We start from the raw sequence: 23,096 nt of genomic DNA, 5'->3' as shown, positions 1-23,096 counted from the left end.
ATAAACAATCCCACGTTCACCAAATAATGCATCAGGTGATGGATATAAAGATATTGAATTGCACATATAGCTTGAACACGACGAGATTTTATTTTACAAATAGAACAAAATAAAGGCTCAGAGCAAGTGACATAAAACAATGATCTCATTGCCCAACCATAGTAATCATCATTACCATTTCCTAACAGGCAAATTATGTTAAGGTGCATCTTTTTTTATTTAAACATGGGGCATTTACAGACATACCACCCAATTTCCTATGTATTGACATATCCAACACATACACTTTACTTTTTTACATTTAAATTACCCAAATCTTTAATGTCACATAAAAAACACCACCATTTTAATTTTTAAATAGTGAAATACATCTTTTCATGCATGAGTAAAGTGGCATGTATATAAAAATTTAAGTTTAGATGTATGTATGTAAATCTTCCCTTAATCAACTATATGTGCATTCAAATGATCAGTAGGATTACTAATAGAAGAAGTTTCGTAAAGCACAATAATTTAAGGAAAATGGCTGGATAAACTGCTAAAAAATTAAAGGAAACTTTAAACATTTTATGTTGGATGAACTGCTCAAAAAATGGAAAAGAAAAAACTGGAAGGCAAATCAAAGAATTTTGCGCTAATAATACAACATCATAAAAACAACAATGTTGTTGGCATATAACAGAGCTGTAAAATCTGGCAATTTCCATATTTAACAACAATCATCTATTCACTTTCATTTCCACTTGCTCTCTATCTAGACATGCTCTTTTTATTTCTTTTTGTAGTTATTTTACAAATTCATTGTGTAACAAGCAGTGAAATATTAATAGATTTTTCGAATCTTAGTACCCCTTCAAACATGAAGGGCACAATAGAAGCATGCTAGAACTTTTTGAGAAAAAACTGGAAGGGAAGATTTCGACAGGTACATCAAACGCATCTTCTAACGTCTAGAGTGATAAGACTAAACTCTGGCCACAAAAAAATGGAAGGGAAATTTACGTACATGTTTACCACACAATTCTTATTTATTTACATATCTAGCACTGAAAGTTCGATATTTACACTTATAACACATTGGTATCATAAACTTACGCATGCAAATGTGTATTTCACTTTTAAAAAAGTAGTGATTATGATATTTTTGATGTGAAGTTAAGGCTTTGAGCATTATGCAGGTAAATATGAATGTTTAGGTGTCAGATATATAAATATATAAAAATTGTGACTTCCGTATGTAAATGCCCCAAAATGAAAAAGGGAAAAACTGCTTGCACAAAAGGGCTAACATGAATCAGTACTTAGAAGAGAATTGGTATTTTAGAGGGAGATAAAAACACATGTTATAGTTACAGAAGATGGCCAACAAGAGGAGAAAGCTTAATTTTATTCGTTCAATTACGATTGGTGAAGAATATGCACATTCATGTATCATAGTTTACATTTCAGTAGCTTTTAACAAGTTTTAGAAGGAAGATTTCAGTAAAAGAAATTGTTATACTCCATTGACTTTGAAAAACTTCATCCCCATGATGATGCTTAGTCAATTTAGCATTGAAGAGATAAAAGAAGCAGTTTTTTTTGACAGATATTGAGCCTACAGTTTATTTTAGGGGCATTTACATATCTGTCGCCTAAGCTTTACTTTTTTACATTTATGCCACCCAAATCTTTCATATCACATAAAAAATACCACCATTTTAACTTTGAAAAAGTGAAATACATCTTTTCATGTATAGGAAAGGTGGAATGTATGTAAAACTTGAAGTTTAGGAGTTAGATATGTAATAGGAATTAAGTTGTACGTATGTGAAATTCAACTTTAAAATGGATTTAGACCTTTGATTTCTATGATTAGAACTTCATTCTCCTCACTCTTGCTAAAAGACATTTTCCGCACAAACTATTCTTTCGATTAAGGATACTTTGATTTGTGCTAAAGCTATCATTATTGTCTATGAGAAGCTGGGTACAAATTCAAATGCCATAGGGAGATGTAGCAAAGTGGCCCTCTCTCTTCTTTTTTTAATATTACTACTAATATTCTTCATTTAATTAACTTTGTCGCTAATTATGGTTAGAACGTGAGGTGCAAATATAATTTGTTAGATTTTCTTATGACAAGCATACAATTTTCCGATGCTTTAATTTTATGCCATGCTAATTCCCAACAAATTATGAATCTTAAGATATTAGTTTTGTTATTTGGAGAAATATCTAGCCTTTATAATAGTCATTTTCTCATTAATAAACAAGCAGAGATCCACCAAACTCTCTGCCTCAGCAGAGACATTTTTTTATTAAAAAAAGATGCAGGAAATAGAAAACAAAGGCAACTTACAGTTATTAAGAGAAGGCAGTAAAACAAAATAAAAATTGAACTTCTCTTAAGTGTCAATTGGTATAGTAGAGAAGAAAAGTTAACAGATGTAAAGGTGTAAGAAAAAAAAACGTTATAAAAAGGTGCATGGCCCGTGAATGGCAAATTGTCAAAATATATGGAGTAGTGCACAACAAAACTTATACCACGATATAGGGAGCCATGGTGCAGAAATGGCAATACTCATTGATCGTAAATTTCATAGATACACAATTGATTGCCCGGTCCTCTCCAGTTCACTTTCATCATGCTCATTCGCTTCAAATCCAAGTTTTTCAGACTTTTTGGCATTGTGATAAAGACCCTCCCAAGATCCCAAATCTCTTTCTATTCTTTCTGAAATCTACAGATCAGTCAAACAGATGTAAGATGGTAAAAGGATTAAAAAAAGTCTTAGTAGTGGTTTGCACAATTGGAGAATTTGGTTGTTCAAATATTGGTTTTGACTAGTGAGAAATTTGATTTTCCATTTTAGGATCAGTTTGACTGTTTGAGAATCACAATTTTGCATAAACCAAAAAAAATCGATTAAATGGTGATAAATTCAAACGAATTTCGCAATTTGTATTTTTTGAGTACTGAACTTCTAGTTGCAAGGGCTAAGGATCAACATGCAGAGGGTTTGAAAATGAGTTCCTATAGGATCAAACGACCTTAGGTTAACCCTCGGTGACTCGGCAACGCACTTGTTGCATCACACGCAATTTTGGCTTAAATTGACTCGCCCGCCGGCAAACTCGTCCGGAACACCCCGGAAGACGCGATCTTGCATTCTGTTTGGTCAGATTGGTCCAGATTTTTAGACAGCAGAAACCAATTGTTGGTTTCGCATACTTATCATCCAAACCGGCCAAATGCAAACCCGTATGACTCAAGACCTTTGGTTGGGATACATGAAAATAAGGAAAACTTTTTTAACAATAAATTCAGAGCAAAGAACTTGCGCAGCTAACCTCCTCAATTTCCAGTCTCTCAAAATCTTCAGCAATTTCTATCTGACTGCTACCACCAAATAAGTTGAGTGGGAAAGTCAGGTGTGGCAGATTCATTAATGACCAGTAGACTTATTTGAGATTTACAAGGTACTTCTTCCTCGACTATATCTATGATACTTTCTCTTTGAAATGCAGGAAGGTTGCTTTGATAATTTTCATTGTCAAGCAAATCCCATGACCAAGTTTGTTGCTTAATTTAATAATACCATGTTTATTAATTTGATGGAAATTGAAGCAAACTTTCTAGAAGATTGAATTTGATGGAAATTGAAGCAAACTTTCTAGAAGATTTGCAAAATCCATGATACAATCTGATACGAACATATTCTCTGCAAGTAACCTCCCCTCATAAGCAACAGAATGAGCCAGATTTGACAGCCTAATATCTTCTATAAAAGCACTGGCCAAGGTGTCCATATCATGAGGGCGTTTTGACAGCCTAATATCTTCTATAAGAAGTGAAAAAGCACTGGCCAAGGTGTCCATATCATGAGGGCGGAAAATAATACCATGTATTTTATCATTAACCTGTAATACCAAGATAAATTCAGAAAGTAATATGTTAACAAAACATAGAAATGTGTTTGGCTGCAAGAAGGTTAGGGGCATTTACATACATTTCACCCAATTTCTATGTATTTACATATCTAACACCTAAACCTTTTACATTTTTACTACCCAAAACATTCATATCACATCAAAAATACCTACATTTTAACTTTTAAAAACTAAAATACACCTTTTCATGCATGGGCAAGGTGGTATAAGAATTGAAGCTTAGGTGTTAGCTATGTAAATACGTAAGACTTGAGTGGTATGTATGTAAATCTTCCTGAAAGTTGGCATGCAGGCATGCACATGCATTTTTAGAGAGGGAAACAATTAAGAGAGAGAGGAGAGTGGGAAGACAGGTAGTTCGAATTTCACTTGGGATCTGTCTGCTTATCCATCCATAAGAGGAAGTGCACTTGCCACTTCTGAAAATAAAAGTAGAGGAAGTCACTTCTAAAAAGATTATTTAGTTATCTGCTGAGAAGAGACACTTCCCCAATAAATATAGCAAAATTAATATATATAAATATATCTAATAAATACGTACTTGTTATGTAACTTAAAATGCTCTATCATAATATGTATTCAAATATTTAATATAGTGTAAAAACTATATAGATTATTTAAGAGAAAACTGTCAAAATGGTCCCCTGACTCTTTGTAGGGGACGATTTTAGTCCTATAGTCTAAAAAAGTGTCAATTTAGCGGCCAAACTACTTTAATAGGGGTTAAAGTAGTCATATAGGGGGACTACTTTAACCCATATTAAAAGAATCTGATGACTAATTCAACACCTTTATAGACTGGAGACTAAGATGGCCTTATGTAAATAGGTAGGGGACAATTTTGGCACTTTACTAGATTATTTAAAGAGAAATGCCAAGCATACCCGATTTTGTGCACACCATCTCAGCCCATGACTATATAGTGACTATATAGTAAATCCTATTATTTTTTAAATTGTTTGCCATCTTCTTTTAAATTACAAATATAAAGTACAAGGCTGTATAAGAGATGAGTCACATAGTTTGAGTGAAAGTGTACGGGCAGGGTGCTGCTGTCTTAAAGAATTGCTATATACAATAATTAGTAGTATGCACTTCTGTGTTTATACAACCACTAAAAAAGTTTCAAAATAATTTAAAGATCTTTAATGATTTATAGATTTTTTTTATTCAATATTATAAACATTATATCTTAATAAATTAATAATTTATTATCCAATTACTTATGCGTTACATCTTCATTATTTTAGTAGAATTAATAATTAAGCATTATTATTGTCTATAAAATTTAAAAATACATTCCAATATATTTTGTTATAAGTTATAGGGGAATTTACATATGTATATACTATACAATTCCTATGTATTTATGTATGTAACACCCAAACTTTGACTTCCATATTTATAACACTCACATATTTCCTATCGCATAAAAAATATCACTATTACTAACTTTTAAACTAAAATATAACTTTTCATCCATAAGTGCTGTAAATATAAAAAAATCAAAGTTAAGGTGCAAGACATGTAAATACATAAGAATTGTGTGGTATGCAAATAAATCTTCCTAAATTATATTATGTCTGAGTAAAAATAATCGTTTTATTTATGTGTATATGAGGCAATATAATAGTAAAAAGGTAAGATAATCATAATTAATGACTTTCAAAACTGTGAATTCAAGGCATATGGGATTTGAAGTCAAAAAGCTATTAATTGAACTAACTGATTTCCTAAGAGGAAGCACTTGTCATTTCCCATCGCCCATCAGGTATTCTTTTCAGAATGCTATACTGAAGACTTGGAGGAATTTAAGGGAATGAAAAAAAATCAAATAAGGAAATAAATAATAGCATTATCTCTTCAGCACAAATGCAATGAGCAGGAGTAAAAAAGAATTATCATATAAGCACTGTTAAAAAAAAAGGGCCAAAAAATGGCTCCTAAGAAAGCTAATATTTATCCTTTAGTTTTTTATATATTCTACCTACAGAAATATGCTAAAATCAATGTCCGCAGAAATCTTGCAATTTCATTAACAAATGTTAAAATGAAAACTAAAAGGGGCCAACCAATTGAACAACAACAACAACAACAACAACAAAGCCTTAATCCAACAAGCCTTTATTATCTCACTAAGTGGAGTCGGCTACATGAATCCTTTTTCTCCATTGCGTCCTAGTGAGTGTCATATTTTCATTTAATTCTAACAAATTAAGATCATTTTTTATACAATATGCCTTGCCTTTTTTAGGTCTACCTTTGCCTTTCTTAACATAAGTTGAATCTAAAATATATAGTCTCCTAACCAGATCATCACATGACCGATGTTTAATGTGACCAAACGATCTAAGACGACTCTCTCTAATCTTATGTTCCACTAGAGCTACACCAACCCTATCACGGATATATTCATTTCGCATTTTGTCTCTATGTGTCAAGCCACTCATCCACCTAAGCATTCTCACCCAGCAACACTTAACTTTGTTTTATGCTTCTCTTTTAAAAGCCAACAGTCTGTTAGAGCATTGCAAGTCTCACCACCACCACAACAACAACAACAACAACAAGCCTTTATCACACTAAGTGGAGTCTGCTACATGAATCTATTTTTCTCCATTGTGTCCTATTGAGTGTGATATTTCCATTTAATTCTAATAAATTAAGATCATTTTTTATATAATATGCCCGAGTCTTTCTAGGTCTACCTCTGTCTTTCTTAACATAAGTTGAATCTAAAACATCTACTCTCCCAACCGGATCTTCAGATGGCCAACCAGCTGAAAGATAAAATAAAATGGAAAAGCTCAAAATTTTTGTAGAACAAATTAAAAAAGATCGATTTTAAGAAATTTATATTCTGGAAGTGTGAATGTTGTAATCATATATAGATTTGACAATATTATATTCACAATGACCAGAATTGCAAGAAAAAAAAAACACATTTCATGCGGAAATAACAAGTGCCTCAAAATCAGAACCAAAAGAATCAGTTATGTTCCCACACAAGAAATCAAACTTCAATTTTCCTCCATAACTTTATTTTTTTTATATTTGTTAATTAGAGTAGGTTTTGCCAACTGTTTAATCAGATGAAAAAATTGATAAGTAGATAAAAGTTAATTTATAAAGAAAAGAAAAAAAAAGATAAAAAGAGATGTTATAAGGGGTAAACATGGATAGAAATTGTGCAAAAGATTTGTGTAGAATAGGTTTAATATCTCATGCAAAACTCTGTAGGAGCAGGTAGACAATGAGGATTTATAGAGTTCTCCAATTAATTGGGATAAGGTTAGCGAAGAGTAAAAACAAACCATTACAAAAAAAAGAAATTTGAACAGCCATAAAGAGATATTAGTATGGAAGGTTTAATGCTCTACTTTTATCTAAAATTTGAAGTGATTTGTCACCATTACTAGATTCCATCTAAAAATAATACTAAAATAACTAAACAAAATTATATTAGTCTGAAAGTAATAGAAATAGCTTATATTGTTCCTTTCATTCCAAAATGTCCCAAATTGCCAAGAACAATAGGATGCCTCAAATATGTTTAGCATTGTCTTTAAATAAAAAATCTTCAATGAAGAGACTATAAAGTTGAAATGAACGAAATTACTTAAATCTTGGAAAAGAGAGACAATATTTGTCCAAATGCTAAATGGAAATGTCAATTTGAAGAATAAGTGAGAATTATCCTTAGGGATGAAATTGCACAAGATACGATCTATAGGAATCCTGAAGCCCATATAATAAAGTATTTGATAGAAAATTTCTTGGAATAACACTTCATCCAAAAAAAATAAATATTCGAAGGGATCAAGGACTTCCAAATAAAAGAATAAGGTGTGATGATAGCATCATGCATCAAGAAATTATACAAGGAATTGACGTAGAATGTCTTTAAAAGAGAGCAATTGCTTTGGAGAAACAATGTTTAAATTCAAACTACAAAGGATTTAAACTCCGCAGTATAAATTTCTAGATTCATTTAAAAAGAAAAGAGAAATATTCTAAATCAACATGCCAACCAAATTTGTTGAGATTGCATATGTTCTTATAGTTGATCAAGAGGCGCCTAGATTCATCATTTGCATTCCATAAGAAACTACAAAGAAGATCAATTTTATTGAGAACCCACTTTAGAATCAACGGAGAGAGAGAGAGGAAAACAAGGATAGAAGTTAGCATAGAGTTGTTAAGAAAATTCTCCCACCTTTAAAGAAGAATTTATTTTCTGAAGACGCAATTTTCTCCAAATTTTGTCAACAAAAGGAGTCCAAAGGCTCTTTTGCAAAGCTTTAGATCAATGCACAACTTTCCAAGGTAACAACATGATCAATTGATTTGCCAACAAGATTTCACTTGAATTTGTATTTTCCCGTTTAGAGCGTGCTTTCGATTTAATAAATAGTTATGTATCAATTTGTTAAGTTTAGGTACTTTTTGCCAGAAGGTTACATAATTGGCTTTATTTTAGCGTAAGTGGACTTATTTAAATAAACTTCTAGTTGATTTGGGAACGCAAAGGCATACATCGATATATAGCAGGAGAGGAAAAAAATCACATAATTACATCAAATTTGTAGGAAGCCAATCAATATATCAAGCTTTCACCATCTTGAAGCAAAATTCTACAAAGTTCCATCTTGATCATTTCTCCCTCATCCTGCTGTTTTAATTTACATGCAAAGGAACACTATGTTCAATGCAGATGGAACATGGATACAAGATTAAAATACTCCAAATTACATTATATCATTTGTAGAGAATAATGCCGCCAAGACGTTTTTAGCTGCTAGAAAGTTCAGTCCCACACAATAAAACTGCAAAATTTTTTTTTTTTAAGTTTGTCATTGCAAAAAAAAAATTAAGAAAAAGTTAAAGCTGCACTGTGTGAATAAGTGAAGTTTCTTTTCTTATGTTGTCAATACATGTAATAATCTCTATTCTGAACTTGTAAGACAACGTTGAAAGTTTATAATTCTTACATAGTTGCAGGCAAAATATCTATCATTTAGCATACACACCTTGAAATGACTCTTTCCGTTTCAAGGGAGCTCAACAAGGCACCTTCAAATCTGTGTGCATGAACAAATAACAAAAAAGAAAATAGGTGTTAACGCATACCAAAAAAGATTAAAACATGGCAAGAATCAGAGAGAGAATAAAAAAATAAAATAGCGTAAACATTGAAAAAAGGAAAAAAAAAGTACACAAAGAAGTACCTTGTCCAGTCAATCAAGATAGAATGATTATAACCCAAAACTGTCACATAACAGTAAATATTTTCCCATAATGTGCGAGCCTCTCCATCCTCTAATGCAAAGGCCTGTTCCACCAAAGCCAAGGCGGTCAAAAATGTTTTATAATACCATGCAGAGAGAGAGGTTTACTCAGAAAAACATACTTAAAAGCACATTTCAAAAGAGCAAAGTGTCAAAATAGTCACCTGATTGTTTACATGAGGCCATTTTAGTCCCACAGTCTATGACAGTGTCAAATTAGTTCCAACTCTTTAAATTTGGGTTGAAAATAGTCCTCCTTGGGGACTATGTCAGCCCATATTAAAAGAGTTTTGGGGACAATTGGCGCTTTATAGACTCTACAAGTAAAATGACACCTTGCAAAAAAGTCAGGAGACTATTTTGGCATCTCCATTTCAAAAAGCTACAAATTATACAACTTTTCCTAGCAATAACACATTATAAACCATAAAAGGGAATATGAACCCATACAAGTATCAGATCAAATAAAAACTTAATCTTGAACATTTACTAGCCTAACAGTTTTCTTAGGATAAAGACGCAGCAAATGCTATAGAAAATTTTCATTTCTCTCGACGGTTCCTGCCAGCAGTTTATATTTACAAAACGTAAAGGCTAAAATGGTTCAGCCATAATAATTTCGACTACTTTTTGATGAAAAATCAAAGAAATTTTCTTCTGAGTAAAAATAAATACATATTATTATCATGAATCAATAAGCACCTTCAAAACAACATTGATCCAAAAGCATTTAATTTTAATGGCAACATGTTCAAAAATAATAAAAAAAAAACAATATTGAGAGTTCCTGATGATAAAACAAAATTTAAGAGCATTAAATAGATACAGATGTGAATAAAAATTCCATATGGCCACTTCAATGGCGTTGAATATTACATTAATATCTCTAAGAATACAAAAAAAATGGAATGCATAGGACAGGCTTCTTTTGACATTAAAAAAAAAATTAACAAAGAAAAATATAAATCCAACCATGCCAAAATCACTCACAGAAAGTACGTAGCCCAGCTCCTTAAGACTTCTCCTTAACAAAGAAAAATATAAATCCAAAATCACTCTCAGAAAGTACGTAGCCCAGCTCCTTAAGACTTCTCCCCAGAGTAAGCAGCAGAAGAGACTGAGAATCCCTGCCCATACTTCCAACAACCTAAGATGTTCGGAAAAAAACATCATAAAAAAACATAGGAATATGAGTAATATAAATAAGGAGCCTTTACATACATACCACACAATTCTTATGTATATACATATCTAAAACCTAAACATTCATATTTATATGCTTACCACTTGGATCTTTAAATCACATTTAGAATACCACTATCAATACCTGTTTAAAAGTGAAATACACTTTTTCATGCTTAGGCTTATGATAGCAAGTTGTTATAAGTGTAAATGTCAAACTTGCTGTGGTATGTACCAAAATTTACCTAAAAATAATGTCTTCCAACAGCTAAAAACAACACATGCATACACCCTTGCATAAACACTTGCATCAAAAAATAAAAAATATGTAAATGCAAACTTCATCTATGCACAAATAAGTACGCATCCCTACATACAGGCCAGCATGTATCCACTCGAACATGCATTATTGTATGTATCCTACCTACCCACAGTGCATCCATAAAATATATATACATAAAGAGCTCATACATATGCATACAATCATAAAATATGATATTCTATAATGTTTATTTAACAGATCTTGTACTTCATGAAATGTATACAAATGTAAGTTCCTTGAATGTGGTGAAGCAAACTAGAGCACTGAGTTTGCATCATCAAGCTAGAGACAATAATATGTTACAATTAGCAAAATTCTTTGGTGATCACATGTAGCATCAACATGAGGCCCAAATGTGGCAAAAAAAAAAAAAAGGGAACTTTAAATACATAGCTCACAATTCTTATGCATTTACATATCCCACACCTAAACTTCTATATTTACATACATCGTAATTTGATGCTTTAAACCTATGAATAAAAATGTGTATTTGATATTTAAAAAATGATAATAGTGTTATTTTTATGTGATAATAAGGAATTGAGTGCTATGTGTGTAAATATAAAGTTTAAGGGTAAGATATGTAAATAAATAAGAATTGTGAGCTCGAAAAATGCACGCCAAAACATGTGCTCTAAAGGAGAAGAAGCACTTCATTTTTTCTAAAAGTACTAGGTGAAGTTAGTGTTCAAAAGAAGTAATGCCACATGCTTCCCTTCCAAGGCACCAACAGGTCATGTAAATGATTAAATTATAAAGGTTGTTTCTTTTAACAGAGTTTCCAGTTGTTAACTCGTTTTTATTTTCCTTCTTTATAGTTTCCTTTGTTGAAGATATTTTGGTCTTAATATTGCATTATCAAGTTCATTAATTTTGCATGTTTCATAACTATTGTAGATGCTCAACCGCAGCTCTTTTTTTGCAAGGAAAATTAAAGCAACCGTTGTGTAAATTTCTCTATTTCTTTTTTTATATGAGTTTCTAACCTGTATATTGTTAAAGAATTTTCTACCTTTTTATTTCCTGGAGACATGACTCTAATTCTCCTATTAATCTCCAACTATCTCACTTCTTTTCTCTCTAATCTCCTCTTTCTTTCTCTTCGTTTTTCTTTTTCTTTTGACTTCTCTTACACACGTACACGCGCTCGCGCGCGCATACACATATATATATATATATATATATTTAGAAAGCCAAAAATGTCATCGTTTCGCTCGTTCTGCTCTGCTAGGGTTCCGCCCCATGGCGAACCCTAGCGTCTCGCATTGCTTCCTTTCTGCTTCGGGATTCATCGTCGTCTCGCGTCGTCTCGCGTCGCCTGCTCCATTCGTGTCGTCTGCTGCGTTTCCTGTCTGCGTCTCGTCTGCGACAGAGCCGCTTGATCTGCGTTTGTGACAGACCGCTCGTCGTCTGCTCGGCTCAGAGCGTCTGCGAGCCGCTCGTCATTCTGCTCGGTTCAGCGCGCGATTCTGCGACAGCTCCGCTAGTCTCAGCCTCTGGCGAAGGCGTCTGCGACAGATCCTGCAACTTCTCTTCCTGCTGCAGTTTGACACTAGCTGCGGTAATGACCTCGGGGTTTTCTTACGCCGCCGCCCTCACCAGTGATAACCCCGCCAAAACCTCCTATGCTACAGCGGTTCACAAATGCAGCTCCTCTTTTCACCTCGCAGATAGTGCGACATTCCTGCAGAGTTACCATGATTATGTTGCAGGAAATGACGATTGCAATCTCATAAAAAAAATAGAGAAAAAGGCGGGCTAGAGAAAAAGGAAAAATAGAGAAAAAGGCGGGCAAACCAACAATTTTCTTCTATGACGTTGAAATTTCAACTAGTGCAGGAAAATACAAATTTATACTAGTTGGAAAATTTTAAACTGGTTGGGGATTGACAGGTGGGTCATTTCGATGGAAGACATGTTATGGTACAACTGAGCACAGAAGATGATTACAAAAGGATTTTCTCAGAATTCATCACAATTGAGGGCAAACATATGAAATTGCTCAAATGGACCCCCAATTTTGATCTCAGTCAAGAACCCCCAATTGCACCTATTTGGTTCTCATTACCTGAACTCAAACTTCATTTCTTTGATCTACCTATCTTATATGCAATTGAAATTATTATTGGAAAACCTTTACAGGTAGATTTACCTACATTTCATTTCTCAAGACCCTCTATTGCAAGGATTTTGATTGAACGAAATATTACACTACCGGATGTAGAAGAAGTCTGTCTTGAATCTGCTCACAATGATTATTGGCAAAAAATCATTATGGAACAAAAACCATACTACTGTAAGCACTGCAAGATGTTTGGACACCCGCTGAAGAAATGATTCAAATTGCACCCATAGTTGAGAACCAATAGTCAAAAGCAGGAACACACTGTTAACGCATCCCATGTGCCTGAACGTGCTCCCAACAAACTTGATGACAACCAAACTGAGGAGGGAAACACCACAATACAAAAGTTTGTGTCTGCCACTGGGATCCCTTCTCCTGACCATACTACAATGGATAATGTTCGAACTGAAAATCAGATGTAATAATTCACACTTCACATACACTGGAACCTATCGCGATGACAATGACTGTCTTTCCTCCTACTGCGGTTCAAACATCAAATCAGATCGAGAATCATATGAGTCGGTCTTCAGATGAAGAATGACAGGTTTACACTTCTCGGCAGAAGAAGAAGTCTGGGGGTTCACTCTAACTTGGAAACTAAATGGATGATACATTGGTGACTCCTGACAATGACAAGACTCTTCAAAGCTTGTTATCTGGTTCCGCTCCTAAAACTAGAGGAAGAGGCATGACTAAACTGGTTCATCCCTAGCTACTGTTTTCTGCAAGTTTTAAATTTATTTTTTATTTTTTTGAGTCTTTATGTACCTTTTATTGAAGTTTTATGTACTTGTATAGTATGGGTAGAGTGCCTCTTTGGACTCTTCTCATACAACCTTTAAATAAATAAATAAATAAATATATATATTTAGAAAGCCTAAAAAGGCTAAAATATTAACTAGAAAGAAAAATACAGATATAATGTGTGGGAGGACCCAAACATGACACCCTGCCCACACTAACCACAAATGGTTCCAAAACTAGAAAATATAGAAAAGTACATTAGAGACTTGAAGAAAAAGCCTAAAAGTGCTGAAATACAAAATATCAGGTGGCTATAGAGCGACCCAATTTGGTCTTGCCTCTGCATCTAGTTCTAGGGAAGGAGCAAGCTAATAAGTTGGTAAGATGATTGTCATTGTCAATAGTAATCAATGTATCATCCAAACTGTTCTCAAGCTGGAGTCAACCTCCATTCTTCTTCCTCATGGAATAGACCTGTCATTCCTCATCCGAAGATTGACTCACCTGACCTTGGTCTAAAATGTGTTGGAGATGTGTAAGTTGTTGATCATTAGAAGCAACTACAAGTTGTATCGGTTGATCTGTTATTGGATCAAAAGAGCACTCTCGTGTGTCTTGGCATGTAAGTGAGTCTTCTTAAATAACAATGGGTGGTATAAGCACAACTGATCTGTAGTTGTATTATGGTGTTCTTCGTCAGGAACTGCGGTGTTGGAAAGAGGATCAGGTTGCATCTTCTCAATAGGGATGATAGACGACTGATCTTTAGCGATATCCGGCCTTAGATGAGGATGCAAACAATAGAAAATAGTAGAGCTGTGGCCAAACACACTGCAATGAGAGCAATAATGAGGGTGTGGTTCTATTTCAACCTTTTGTCAATACCTATTGTGAGTTACAATCCATATCTCATGGTTACAATTCATATCTCATCCGGAGCTGGTTGAGTGATATTACAATCCATATCTCATCCGGAGCTGGTTGAGTGATAATACCCCCCCAAAATAACACACAAGCCACAGAGGGTCTAGATATAGCAAAGGTAGGACTATCAACCTTGAGAGCCTTACCGTAAGCAGTTGCTAAGCAATAAAGAATTTTCAAGTTGAACAGATGTAATTTTAACCCCAAAAACTTTATCCAAACTGGAATGATAGGGGACTTCGCTTTTGGATCAACATCAATAGTCCACTTCAAAATTTTCATATAATGGTTGTCGATCTTGATAACTTTCCGAGAAAAAATGCGAATATAATCAGCATCGTGAGACAACTGAATCAGTATGTGTCGACCGTCAAGTAAACCAATATTACAACTGTCCAACAATTTCATAGCATCAAATTATTTGCTCTTATATATATATACTTGACTTTACTCACAATGGTTATTGACAAAAAATTATTATGAAACAAAAAACTTACTACTGCAAGCACCGCAAGATGTTTGGACTCCCGCAAGAGAAATGTTTCAGATTGCACCAACAGTTAAGAACCAACAATTAAAAGTAAGAACATACTATTAGTGCACCCCACGTGTCTGAATGCACTCCCAACAAACATGATGACAACCAACCTGAGGAGGGAATCACCACAAGACAGGAACTGTTGTCTACTCCTGATCATACTATAAGGGATAATTTTCGGACCGAAACTCAGGATAACCCCGCTGCTCCTATTCAGGAATCATTAGGTGTAGAGGCGACATTTCACACTTCACATACACTGGAACCTATCATTGTGACAACAACTGTCTTTCCTTCTACTGCAGTTCTAATATCTAATGAGACCGATGATCACATGAGTCAGACTTCAGATGAAGAATGATAGGTTTACACTTCTCGGCGGAAGAATGCTGGGGGCACACTCTAACTTAGAAATTTAATAGATGACACTTTGGTTACTCCTGACAATGACACTTCAAAGTTTGTTATCTGGCTCCGCTCCTAAAACTAGAGGAAAAAACAAGACTAAACTGGCTCGTCCCTAGCTACTTGTTTTATGCATGTTTTTTTATTTTATTTTTTTTATTTTTTTTTTAGTCTATCGTATCGTTTGGCTGGTGTAGTACTGTACTTGGTATCATATGGGTAGGGTGTCTCTATTGGGTTCTCTCATACAATCTTTTGTATCTATACAATCTTTTGTATTTTTTTTATTTCAATAAAATCAGCCCTTAGGCTTTTCTCTTTTGTATCTTTTTTATTTCAATAAAATCAGCCCTTAGGCTTTTCAATATATATATATATCTGTGTGTGTGTGTGTGTGTAAATATATATACATACATACATGCATACATCTTTGTGTTTGTGATTTTGGGAGGGGAAATAATTATTCCCTCCAATTTCACACAAAACAATTACAAGGTAAATAGAGGAGGATGACTCCCATATTAGAAGCATAATAATAGCAACAATAACTCCCCATGATAAAAGAAGGAAACAAGATTTATGGCATACTAACAATAGAAGATACTAAAAATAGAAAATACTAATAAAAAGAGGTACTAAAAATCCAACACCCCCTCAAGTTGGAGCATAGAAATCTATCATGCCCAACTTGCTTACAATAAGAGGTACTAAAAATTCAACACCCCCTGAAGTTGGAGCATAGAAATTTGTCATGTCCAACTTGCTTACAATGAGCTCAAAATTAGGCTTGAAAAGTTCTTTGATGAAGATATTTGTTATTTATTGAGCAATACAAATAAATGACGTGTAATAGCTCCACAATCAATCTTCTCTTTTTATGAAACGTCTATCAATCTCCACGTGCTTTGTACGATCATGCTCCACAGGATTTTCTGCAATGGTTATGACTACTTTATTTTCACAATATAACTTCATCGACATGTTTATCGGGATTTCCAGCTCTTCAAGAATTCTTTTCAATCATAACTTCACATAATACACTAGAAATAACCCCATATTTTACCTCAGCGCTACTCTTTGCAGTCACACTTTATTTCTTACTTCATCATGTAACCAGGTTTCATACACATAGGTGCATTATCCATAAGTTGATATGTTGTGAAGCACAAAACTTGTCTAATTTGCACCAGTGTGCGCCTCTATGCTCTTTTGTGCTGTCTTCTGAAAGAGTATTCCTTTATCTGGTGTATGTTTTAGATATATGAGAATTTTGTTGACTGCTACAAAGTGTTTCTCATGGGTTGAACGCATAAAATGACTTACCAAATTGACAACAAAGGCCATATATGACCACTTATATAATAAGTATATCAACTTCCCCACCAATTTTTGAAATCTAACTGTATTTACCGAATCACCTTCCTTCCCATCTCTCAATTACTGATTTGGACCAATAGGAGTGTCTACAGGTCTACACTCACTCATCACAATTTCCTTGAGATGATCAAGAACATACTTCCGCTGGGAGACAACAATTCCTTTCTTTAATCAAACAATCTTCATGCCAAGAAAATATCGCAAAGATCCTAAGTCATTGGTTTTGATGGGGTATACTTCAAATGATGTCTCAAGTGCATCATTTCTTGTGGGAATAATATCATCACATACACAATCAGTATGACTATTTTTTATCATTTGAATGTCTGAAAAACATTTTATGATCTCTTTGTCCATAAGTATAACCCTAAAATTTAACAAATAGTATAAATTTTTCAAAACACTCTCGGTGACTGTTTCAACAAATATAAGAATTTTTTTAATTTACATACTTTTGTGCCAAATTTTTCACTAAATCTCATAGGTGTATCCATATACACTTCTTCCTCCAAGTCCCCATTGAGGAAGGTATTCTTTATATCCAATTATTGTAGGGGTTTGTCAAGATTAGTTGCAAGTGACAAAACAAACCTTACAAAGTTTAGTTTTATAATTAAAGCAAATGTCTCTAAATAATCATTGCATAGTTTTGAATGAATCTTTTGGCGACCAATCGAGCTTTGTACCGTTTTAAAGGTCATCAAAATTATACCTGATTGTAAAGAGTCATTTGCAAGTGACAGTTATTTTTCCTCTGGGTAGATCAACCAATTATCACTTGTCATTTCATGAAGGAGCGCACACGACCAGTGTGTGAAAGGGGAGGCTGGATCAAAGGTAAGGTAAGTAGGATTTGTATTTTTTTATTTAAATAAATGATTTTATTAAATGAATTAAATGTTATTAAGTTTTATTAATTTTTAGTGACTAATATCAATGATTAATTGAAAAAGCAATTGCAAGAAATTTGATTCAATGTTTGTGCAAAAACGTTAAACAATGCCACGAAAAGTAAGGATTTATAGTTCTATGTTTTAATTATATAAATTATTTTAATTAAAAGTGTTATTAATTTAATATTAAAATTTTATGAATTAATTTTGTGATTATAATTTGATGAGTTGTTCACTTAAAGGACAAAAGAGAATCAAACCAATAAACTGAAAAAGTTTTAATAAAGTATTTTAGGATTATTAGATATAAATTTTTTTTTTATAAATTTGAAATTGTGTTTAAATATGATTTTGGTGTAATCTACATCTGAAGTTATTTTAACTTATGCCAAGGAAAATAGGAGAAAGAACAACTAGATTTGAAAGGATCATTTCATAATTTGAAAGCGAGATGAAAACTCTTACTTTTGATCTATGATAGCATCTTCATTTTCTCCTCACGCAATTGCAATGATAGTTACCGACACCTATAATTCACTAGCTTAGTTTCTTTCTAATTTATAAACTCTTTTTCTTGTTAGTCAAATCATCATGAATTATTAACAAGAAATATTAACGCATAGTAATTTAAGGATATCTACATAGATTTGGCTTAGATGATCATATGAATGATAAGAACTATATAGCATGTTTGCATATACATGTTGACTATGATGGATTTCACCTATTTATGGTACTAGCAAAATAATACAAAAGTATCTGTTCACATAATTGAAAAAGGTAATTAATATTGATATATCTTAATTGATACAATTTTAGATGTGCTCTTATGACGGTTGTATATCTAATGATCTAGATATGAAAAAAATATAACATGATAAGAAAAATATGTTCAAATATTTTTATTGTTCATATTCATAAATATAAATTATCAAATACTCTTATACTAAATTATTAAAAATTTAACTAACATGCATATTATTTTTTTTCATTGCGTTAGTACACTTTAGAAGTATATCAAAGCACCAGTGCACATAATTGAAAAAGATTATTGATATTGATATATCTTAATATCAGATGTGCTCCTATGACGATTGTATATCAAATGATCTAGATATGAAAAATATATAACATGATAAGAAAAATATGTTAAAATATTTTTATTGTTCATATTCATAAATATAAATTATCAAATACTCTTATAATGAATTATTAAAAGTTTAACTAACAAGCACATTGTTTCTTTTCATTGCATTATTGTACTTTAGAAGTATGAGTATTTACTAATTATTATAGCTAATTTTATTTTAGAATAATCTTTGAGATTTAATCATTTGATTAGAAGATGAGAAATAAAGAATGTAATATCTATAATAGATGTAGACAACATGAACTAAGATAAATTTAATTGCAATACTTTAGTTTATCTTTTTAGTGGCTTGTTCATTTTGTTTGGATTATAAACTGCTAGTTATAGAAATTTTTTGTTATGGTTGTCTGATCATTTATTCTTATTTTGGAAACTTTCAAGCCTCGAACCAGGTCATGATAAAAGTAGTATCAAAAATAAAATTTACGATTAAATAATATAATTTTGATGAAAGAGCCAATAAAATAATTACAATAAAAATAATAATAATAAAATTGAAAGTTTAAGTTAACTCTATTTAAGTAATTATTTTAATTCAGGCAAATAGATGCACCTTAAAATATGAAAGAGTAAAACGTGGTAAGAAATGATGAAGTACTGCCTGCTATAGCTGAACACAAATATCTTGACTCGGATGAATGGTTGATTCGAGAGTCCATATTATAACCTAATAAAAAGAATATAATTATTATGGATAAGTATTTAAAAATATTTCAAATATACAACCACCATTATTTAAGGGAATCGAAGATTCGATTGAAGCAAAGAATTATCTGATTTGAATAGAGAAAACACAAGATAGCATGCCATGCACAGATGTAAGGGGAGTACCGTCAGCAAAATTTTTCTTGGATGAAGAAGCTGAAAAGTGGTGGCATTGACAACATCGGGACATGCTAGGGAACACACCTTACATGATGGTAAATTGAGTGGATTTTATGGAGCTTTTCAAAGAGTTGTTTGTACCCCGATCTGCTCAGAGACAGACAAAAGACAAATTCATCAGATTGATGCAAGAAGAAAAAGACCGTCATGCAATACGAACAAGAGTTCACTGCACTGTCAAAATACTGATGACAACTGATAATTATTAGAGAAGAGAAGTGGTATAATTTTTTCTATGTTGAAGCATTTAATCAGGCAATTATCAGTGTCTTTGAAAATTAATGATTTGTCAGTGTTAGTGGAGCAAAATAGATTAGTAAAAATTGACTTTCAACTTATTTAGAAGCATGAGGAGACACATAGGACGAAGAACATTAATTGATGAAGGAGAACATGTAGATTTATTAGAGATATTCAATGAGAAGAAGCCCACGTTCATTTCAAGTGGATTTAGTAGAGGCGTGACTCAGAGTATTATTATATTTTGTTCCAAATGCAGAAGACAACATCGGGGTGAATGTTTCATGAGCTCTAATATATGTTACTGTTGTCGTCCTCCTAGTCACATAGCTAGATACTACTATTTACTTGGCTATAAAATCTCAAAATAACATAAATTAGAAGGAGCTCCTTCTTTAAAGACTACAAGTGGGCAAATAAGGATAGTGTCTAAAACGTATACTCTTACTCAAGGTTAATTAAGGTAGCTAGTTTTACACATAGAGAGCCTGAAGACGAACCTGTTGTTGATGCTGACACTAATAGGGGCAGATGAGTATTATGTTTTATTACATATTATAGGAGTGTCATTCTAGTATATTTCTTTTTCAGAGGGTATATTTCTTTTATAGAGGGTGTGTGTTGTTATAGTTATGTTACTTTGTTTTAGATGTGATGCTATCCTTATCATGTTATCTTGTTTCAATTGATGGGAGAAGTTAGTTATCTTGTATTAGATCTTTAATTTAGTGTATTCCCTTTTCATCCTAATGAAGAAGATTGGATCTTCTCAATAAAAATTGTCTTTTATTGCTCATGTATTTCCTACAATAAGAAGAGGCTTGTGAAAGATGTATAGGATGAAATTTTATAAAGATGAGAGATTGTAATAACTGAAAATAAATAAATAAATAAAAATAAAGAAATATAAATCTACACCAGTATGAACAAACATCTCGAAGATTTCACTATTAAGAGCAATACGATTCCATTTCAAAATAGAAGCAAGAAATCGAAGAAAGGGAAATAATCGAGATACTGAGAGCGAGGAGAAAGAAGAAATGGATGAAGGAGAAGAAGGGAAGATGTCACTGCTTGCATGCATTCGAGTCTTCAATTTATTCACTGAGGACATCATGTAGTGAAAATGAACGAGCATCGTTGAAGTAATGGACATCTTTTCCAAGCCGAAAGACTTGAATTTTTCCCGGGAGAGGAAAGTCAAGCGAAGAACATGAGGGTTTCAAATCTCGCACATAAGCGAGATTGTTCTCCCGTGTCTGAGATAGAAGGGGAAGGATTGAGCCTATCCTGGAGATTCTAGTAGAAGAAAAAGAAGGAGACGGGGAAATCGAGCAACCCTAGCTCGGAGTAATTATTGCGTACGACCGATGCTGAATTATTTTCATTTTTTATTTTTAAAAAAAATTAGGTGGGGTCACCGAAATACATCGGGACCGTAGATCAGGTGATTTACATGATCGGACACCGCACCCACGCTGCGTGCGGTGTCTGATCCGTATAGAATAATTTTTCCCTTGAAAGATCACAAAAATATTACTCCCATTAGAATATTCAAAATATTCGGTTGTGTGTCACAATAATTCTCTTATTTGTAAAAATGATGTGTTATATCATGTTATTGGATTATTTTGTGATGTTATTGAAATATTTTATCGCATTATTTGATTTGTGTTTGAAGTGTTATTAGAATATTCCTCTACATTACTTGATTTGAGGTTGTATTATTCAAATAACATAGTAGAAATTGAAATAACACGGGGAATGTATCGAATAACATAGCCCGAAATCAAGTAACGCAGGGGAATATTCCAATAACACCGCAAAAATAATCGAATAACATAATATAATACTCGAATAACACATCATTTTTACAAATAACGTAGATGGAATATTCCTGTAAAACAACCGAATATTTCAATCCGGACGTAGCTCATGTTTGGAGTCCTGATGTAATATTTTTCCCATGCAACCCACGTCTCGATGGGAGCACGGACACAGAGTAAGCAGGATTTATATATATATATATATATATATATATATATGTATATATATATATATGTATTAATATTAAATTTACACTAATTAATGCTCGAATTATAATTTAAAGAGCATTTGAATTAAAGGACAAGAGAATCAAACCAATCAATGGAACATGTTTTATTAAGGCATGTTAGGGTTATTTTGATATAAATTTATTTTATAAAATTTAATTTGTGTTTAAATGCTATTTTAGAGTAAAGTTAATTTGGAATTATGGTAAACAAGGTGAAAGTGAATTGATTATTCTTACTTTTGATATATGACGATATCTTTGTTTTCTTTCCATCCAATCGCATCGAAAGTTACAGATGCCCGTAAATTCACTTGCAGGTTTCTATCTTATTTTTATGCTCTTTTCTTTATTGATCATATCATCATGAATGATTAACAATAATTATTACCACACAATAATTTAAGAGTATATACATAATTGACTGAGATGATCATATGAAAGATATAGACTATATAGTATGCTTGTATATGCATGTTTACTATGAAGGAGTTCGTCCATTTATGATACTAGTGAAAAAATTCTAAGAAACTTATGCAGATAATTGAAAAAAGATGTTAATATTGTTGTACCTTAGTTGATATAATTTTAGATGGTGCTCATGTGATGATTGTATATAAAATGATATAATTGTGAAAATAATATAATATGAAATAATAAAAAGTTTTAAAATAACATGATCGATCATATTCGTAAATATAAATTGTCAAATGCTCTTATACTGAATTATTGAAATTTTATCAAACATGTATATTATTTATTTCATTATGTTACTGTAGTTTAGAACTATGATTATTCGTTGATTGTTGTAGCTCATTTTATTTTAAATTAATCTTTTAGGCTTAATATTTTGATTAGAATATGAATAATTAGATAAAACAATATCCATAGAAGATGTGGATAACCTGAGCTAAGATAAATTTAGTTGTATTGTTATAATTTATTTTTCTAGTGGTTCTTTCATTTTATTTGAATTATAAACTGCTAGTTATATAAAATTTTAATGATCAACGTTCGTTTATCTACTCCTAATT

The 23,096-nt window shown here is 32.5% G+C and overlaps 1 protein-coding gene across 11 annotated transcripts in view; it reads right to left on the bottom strand.

Annotated features, from left to right (window-relative positions):
- Nucleotides 1-21,324, bottom strand: part of LOC110030135 — a 35,755-nt gene extending 14,431 nt beyond the window's left edge. Inside the window, exons 1-6 of one of the 11 annotated variants that reach the window (XM_020732715.1) lie at nucleotides 21,088-21,324; nucleotides 10,282-10,368; nucleotides 9,162-9,265; nucleotides 8,964-9,014; nucleotides 4,285-4,380; nucleotides 3,810-3,903 (exon numbers count right to left, since the gene is read on the bottom strand). In XM_020732715.1, coding sequence (XP_020588374.1) covers nucleotides 4,299-4,380; nucleotides 8,964-9,014; nucleotides 9,162-9,265; nucleotides 10,282-10,368; nucleotides 21,088-21,165 — 402 coding nt within the window. In that variant the 5' untranslated portion in view covers nucleotides 21,166-21,324 and the 3' untranslated portion in view covers nucleotides 3,810-3,903; nucleotides 4,285-4,298. Of the gene's footprint in view, nucleotides 1-2,342; nucleotides 2,724-3,333; nucleotides 3,573-3,809; nucleotides 3,904-4,145; nucleotides 4,381-8,963; nucleotides 9,015-9,161; nucleotides 9,266-10,211; nucleotides 10,247-10,281; nucleotides 10,369-18,199; nucleotides 18,319-19,715; nucleotides 20,003-21,087 lie in introns of those variants that run through there. The other 10 variants (XM_020732712.1, XM_020732716.1, XM_020732717.1 and 7 more) reach the window with 10 other exon arrangements.
- Between the last annotated feature and the right edge of the window lie 1,772 nt (nucleotides 21,325-23,096).

The sequence above is a fragment of the Phalaenopsis equestris genome, unplaced genomic scaffold (genome assembly GCF_001263595.1).
Source record: "Phalaenopsis equestris unplaced genomic scaffold, ASM126359v1 Scaffold000665, whole genome shotgun sequence".
NCBI classification, from domain to species: Eukaryota; Viridiplantae; Streptophyta; class Magnoliopsida; order Asparagales; family Orchidaceae; genus Phalaenopsis; species Phalaenopsis equestris.
Note: the sequence above shows the minus strand (reverse complement) of the source record. Positions and strands in the feature narration are given on the sequence as shown.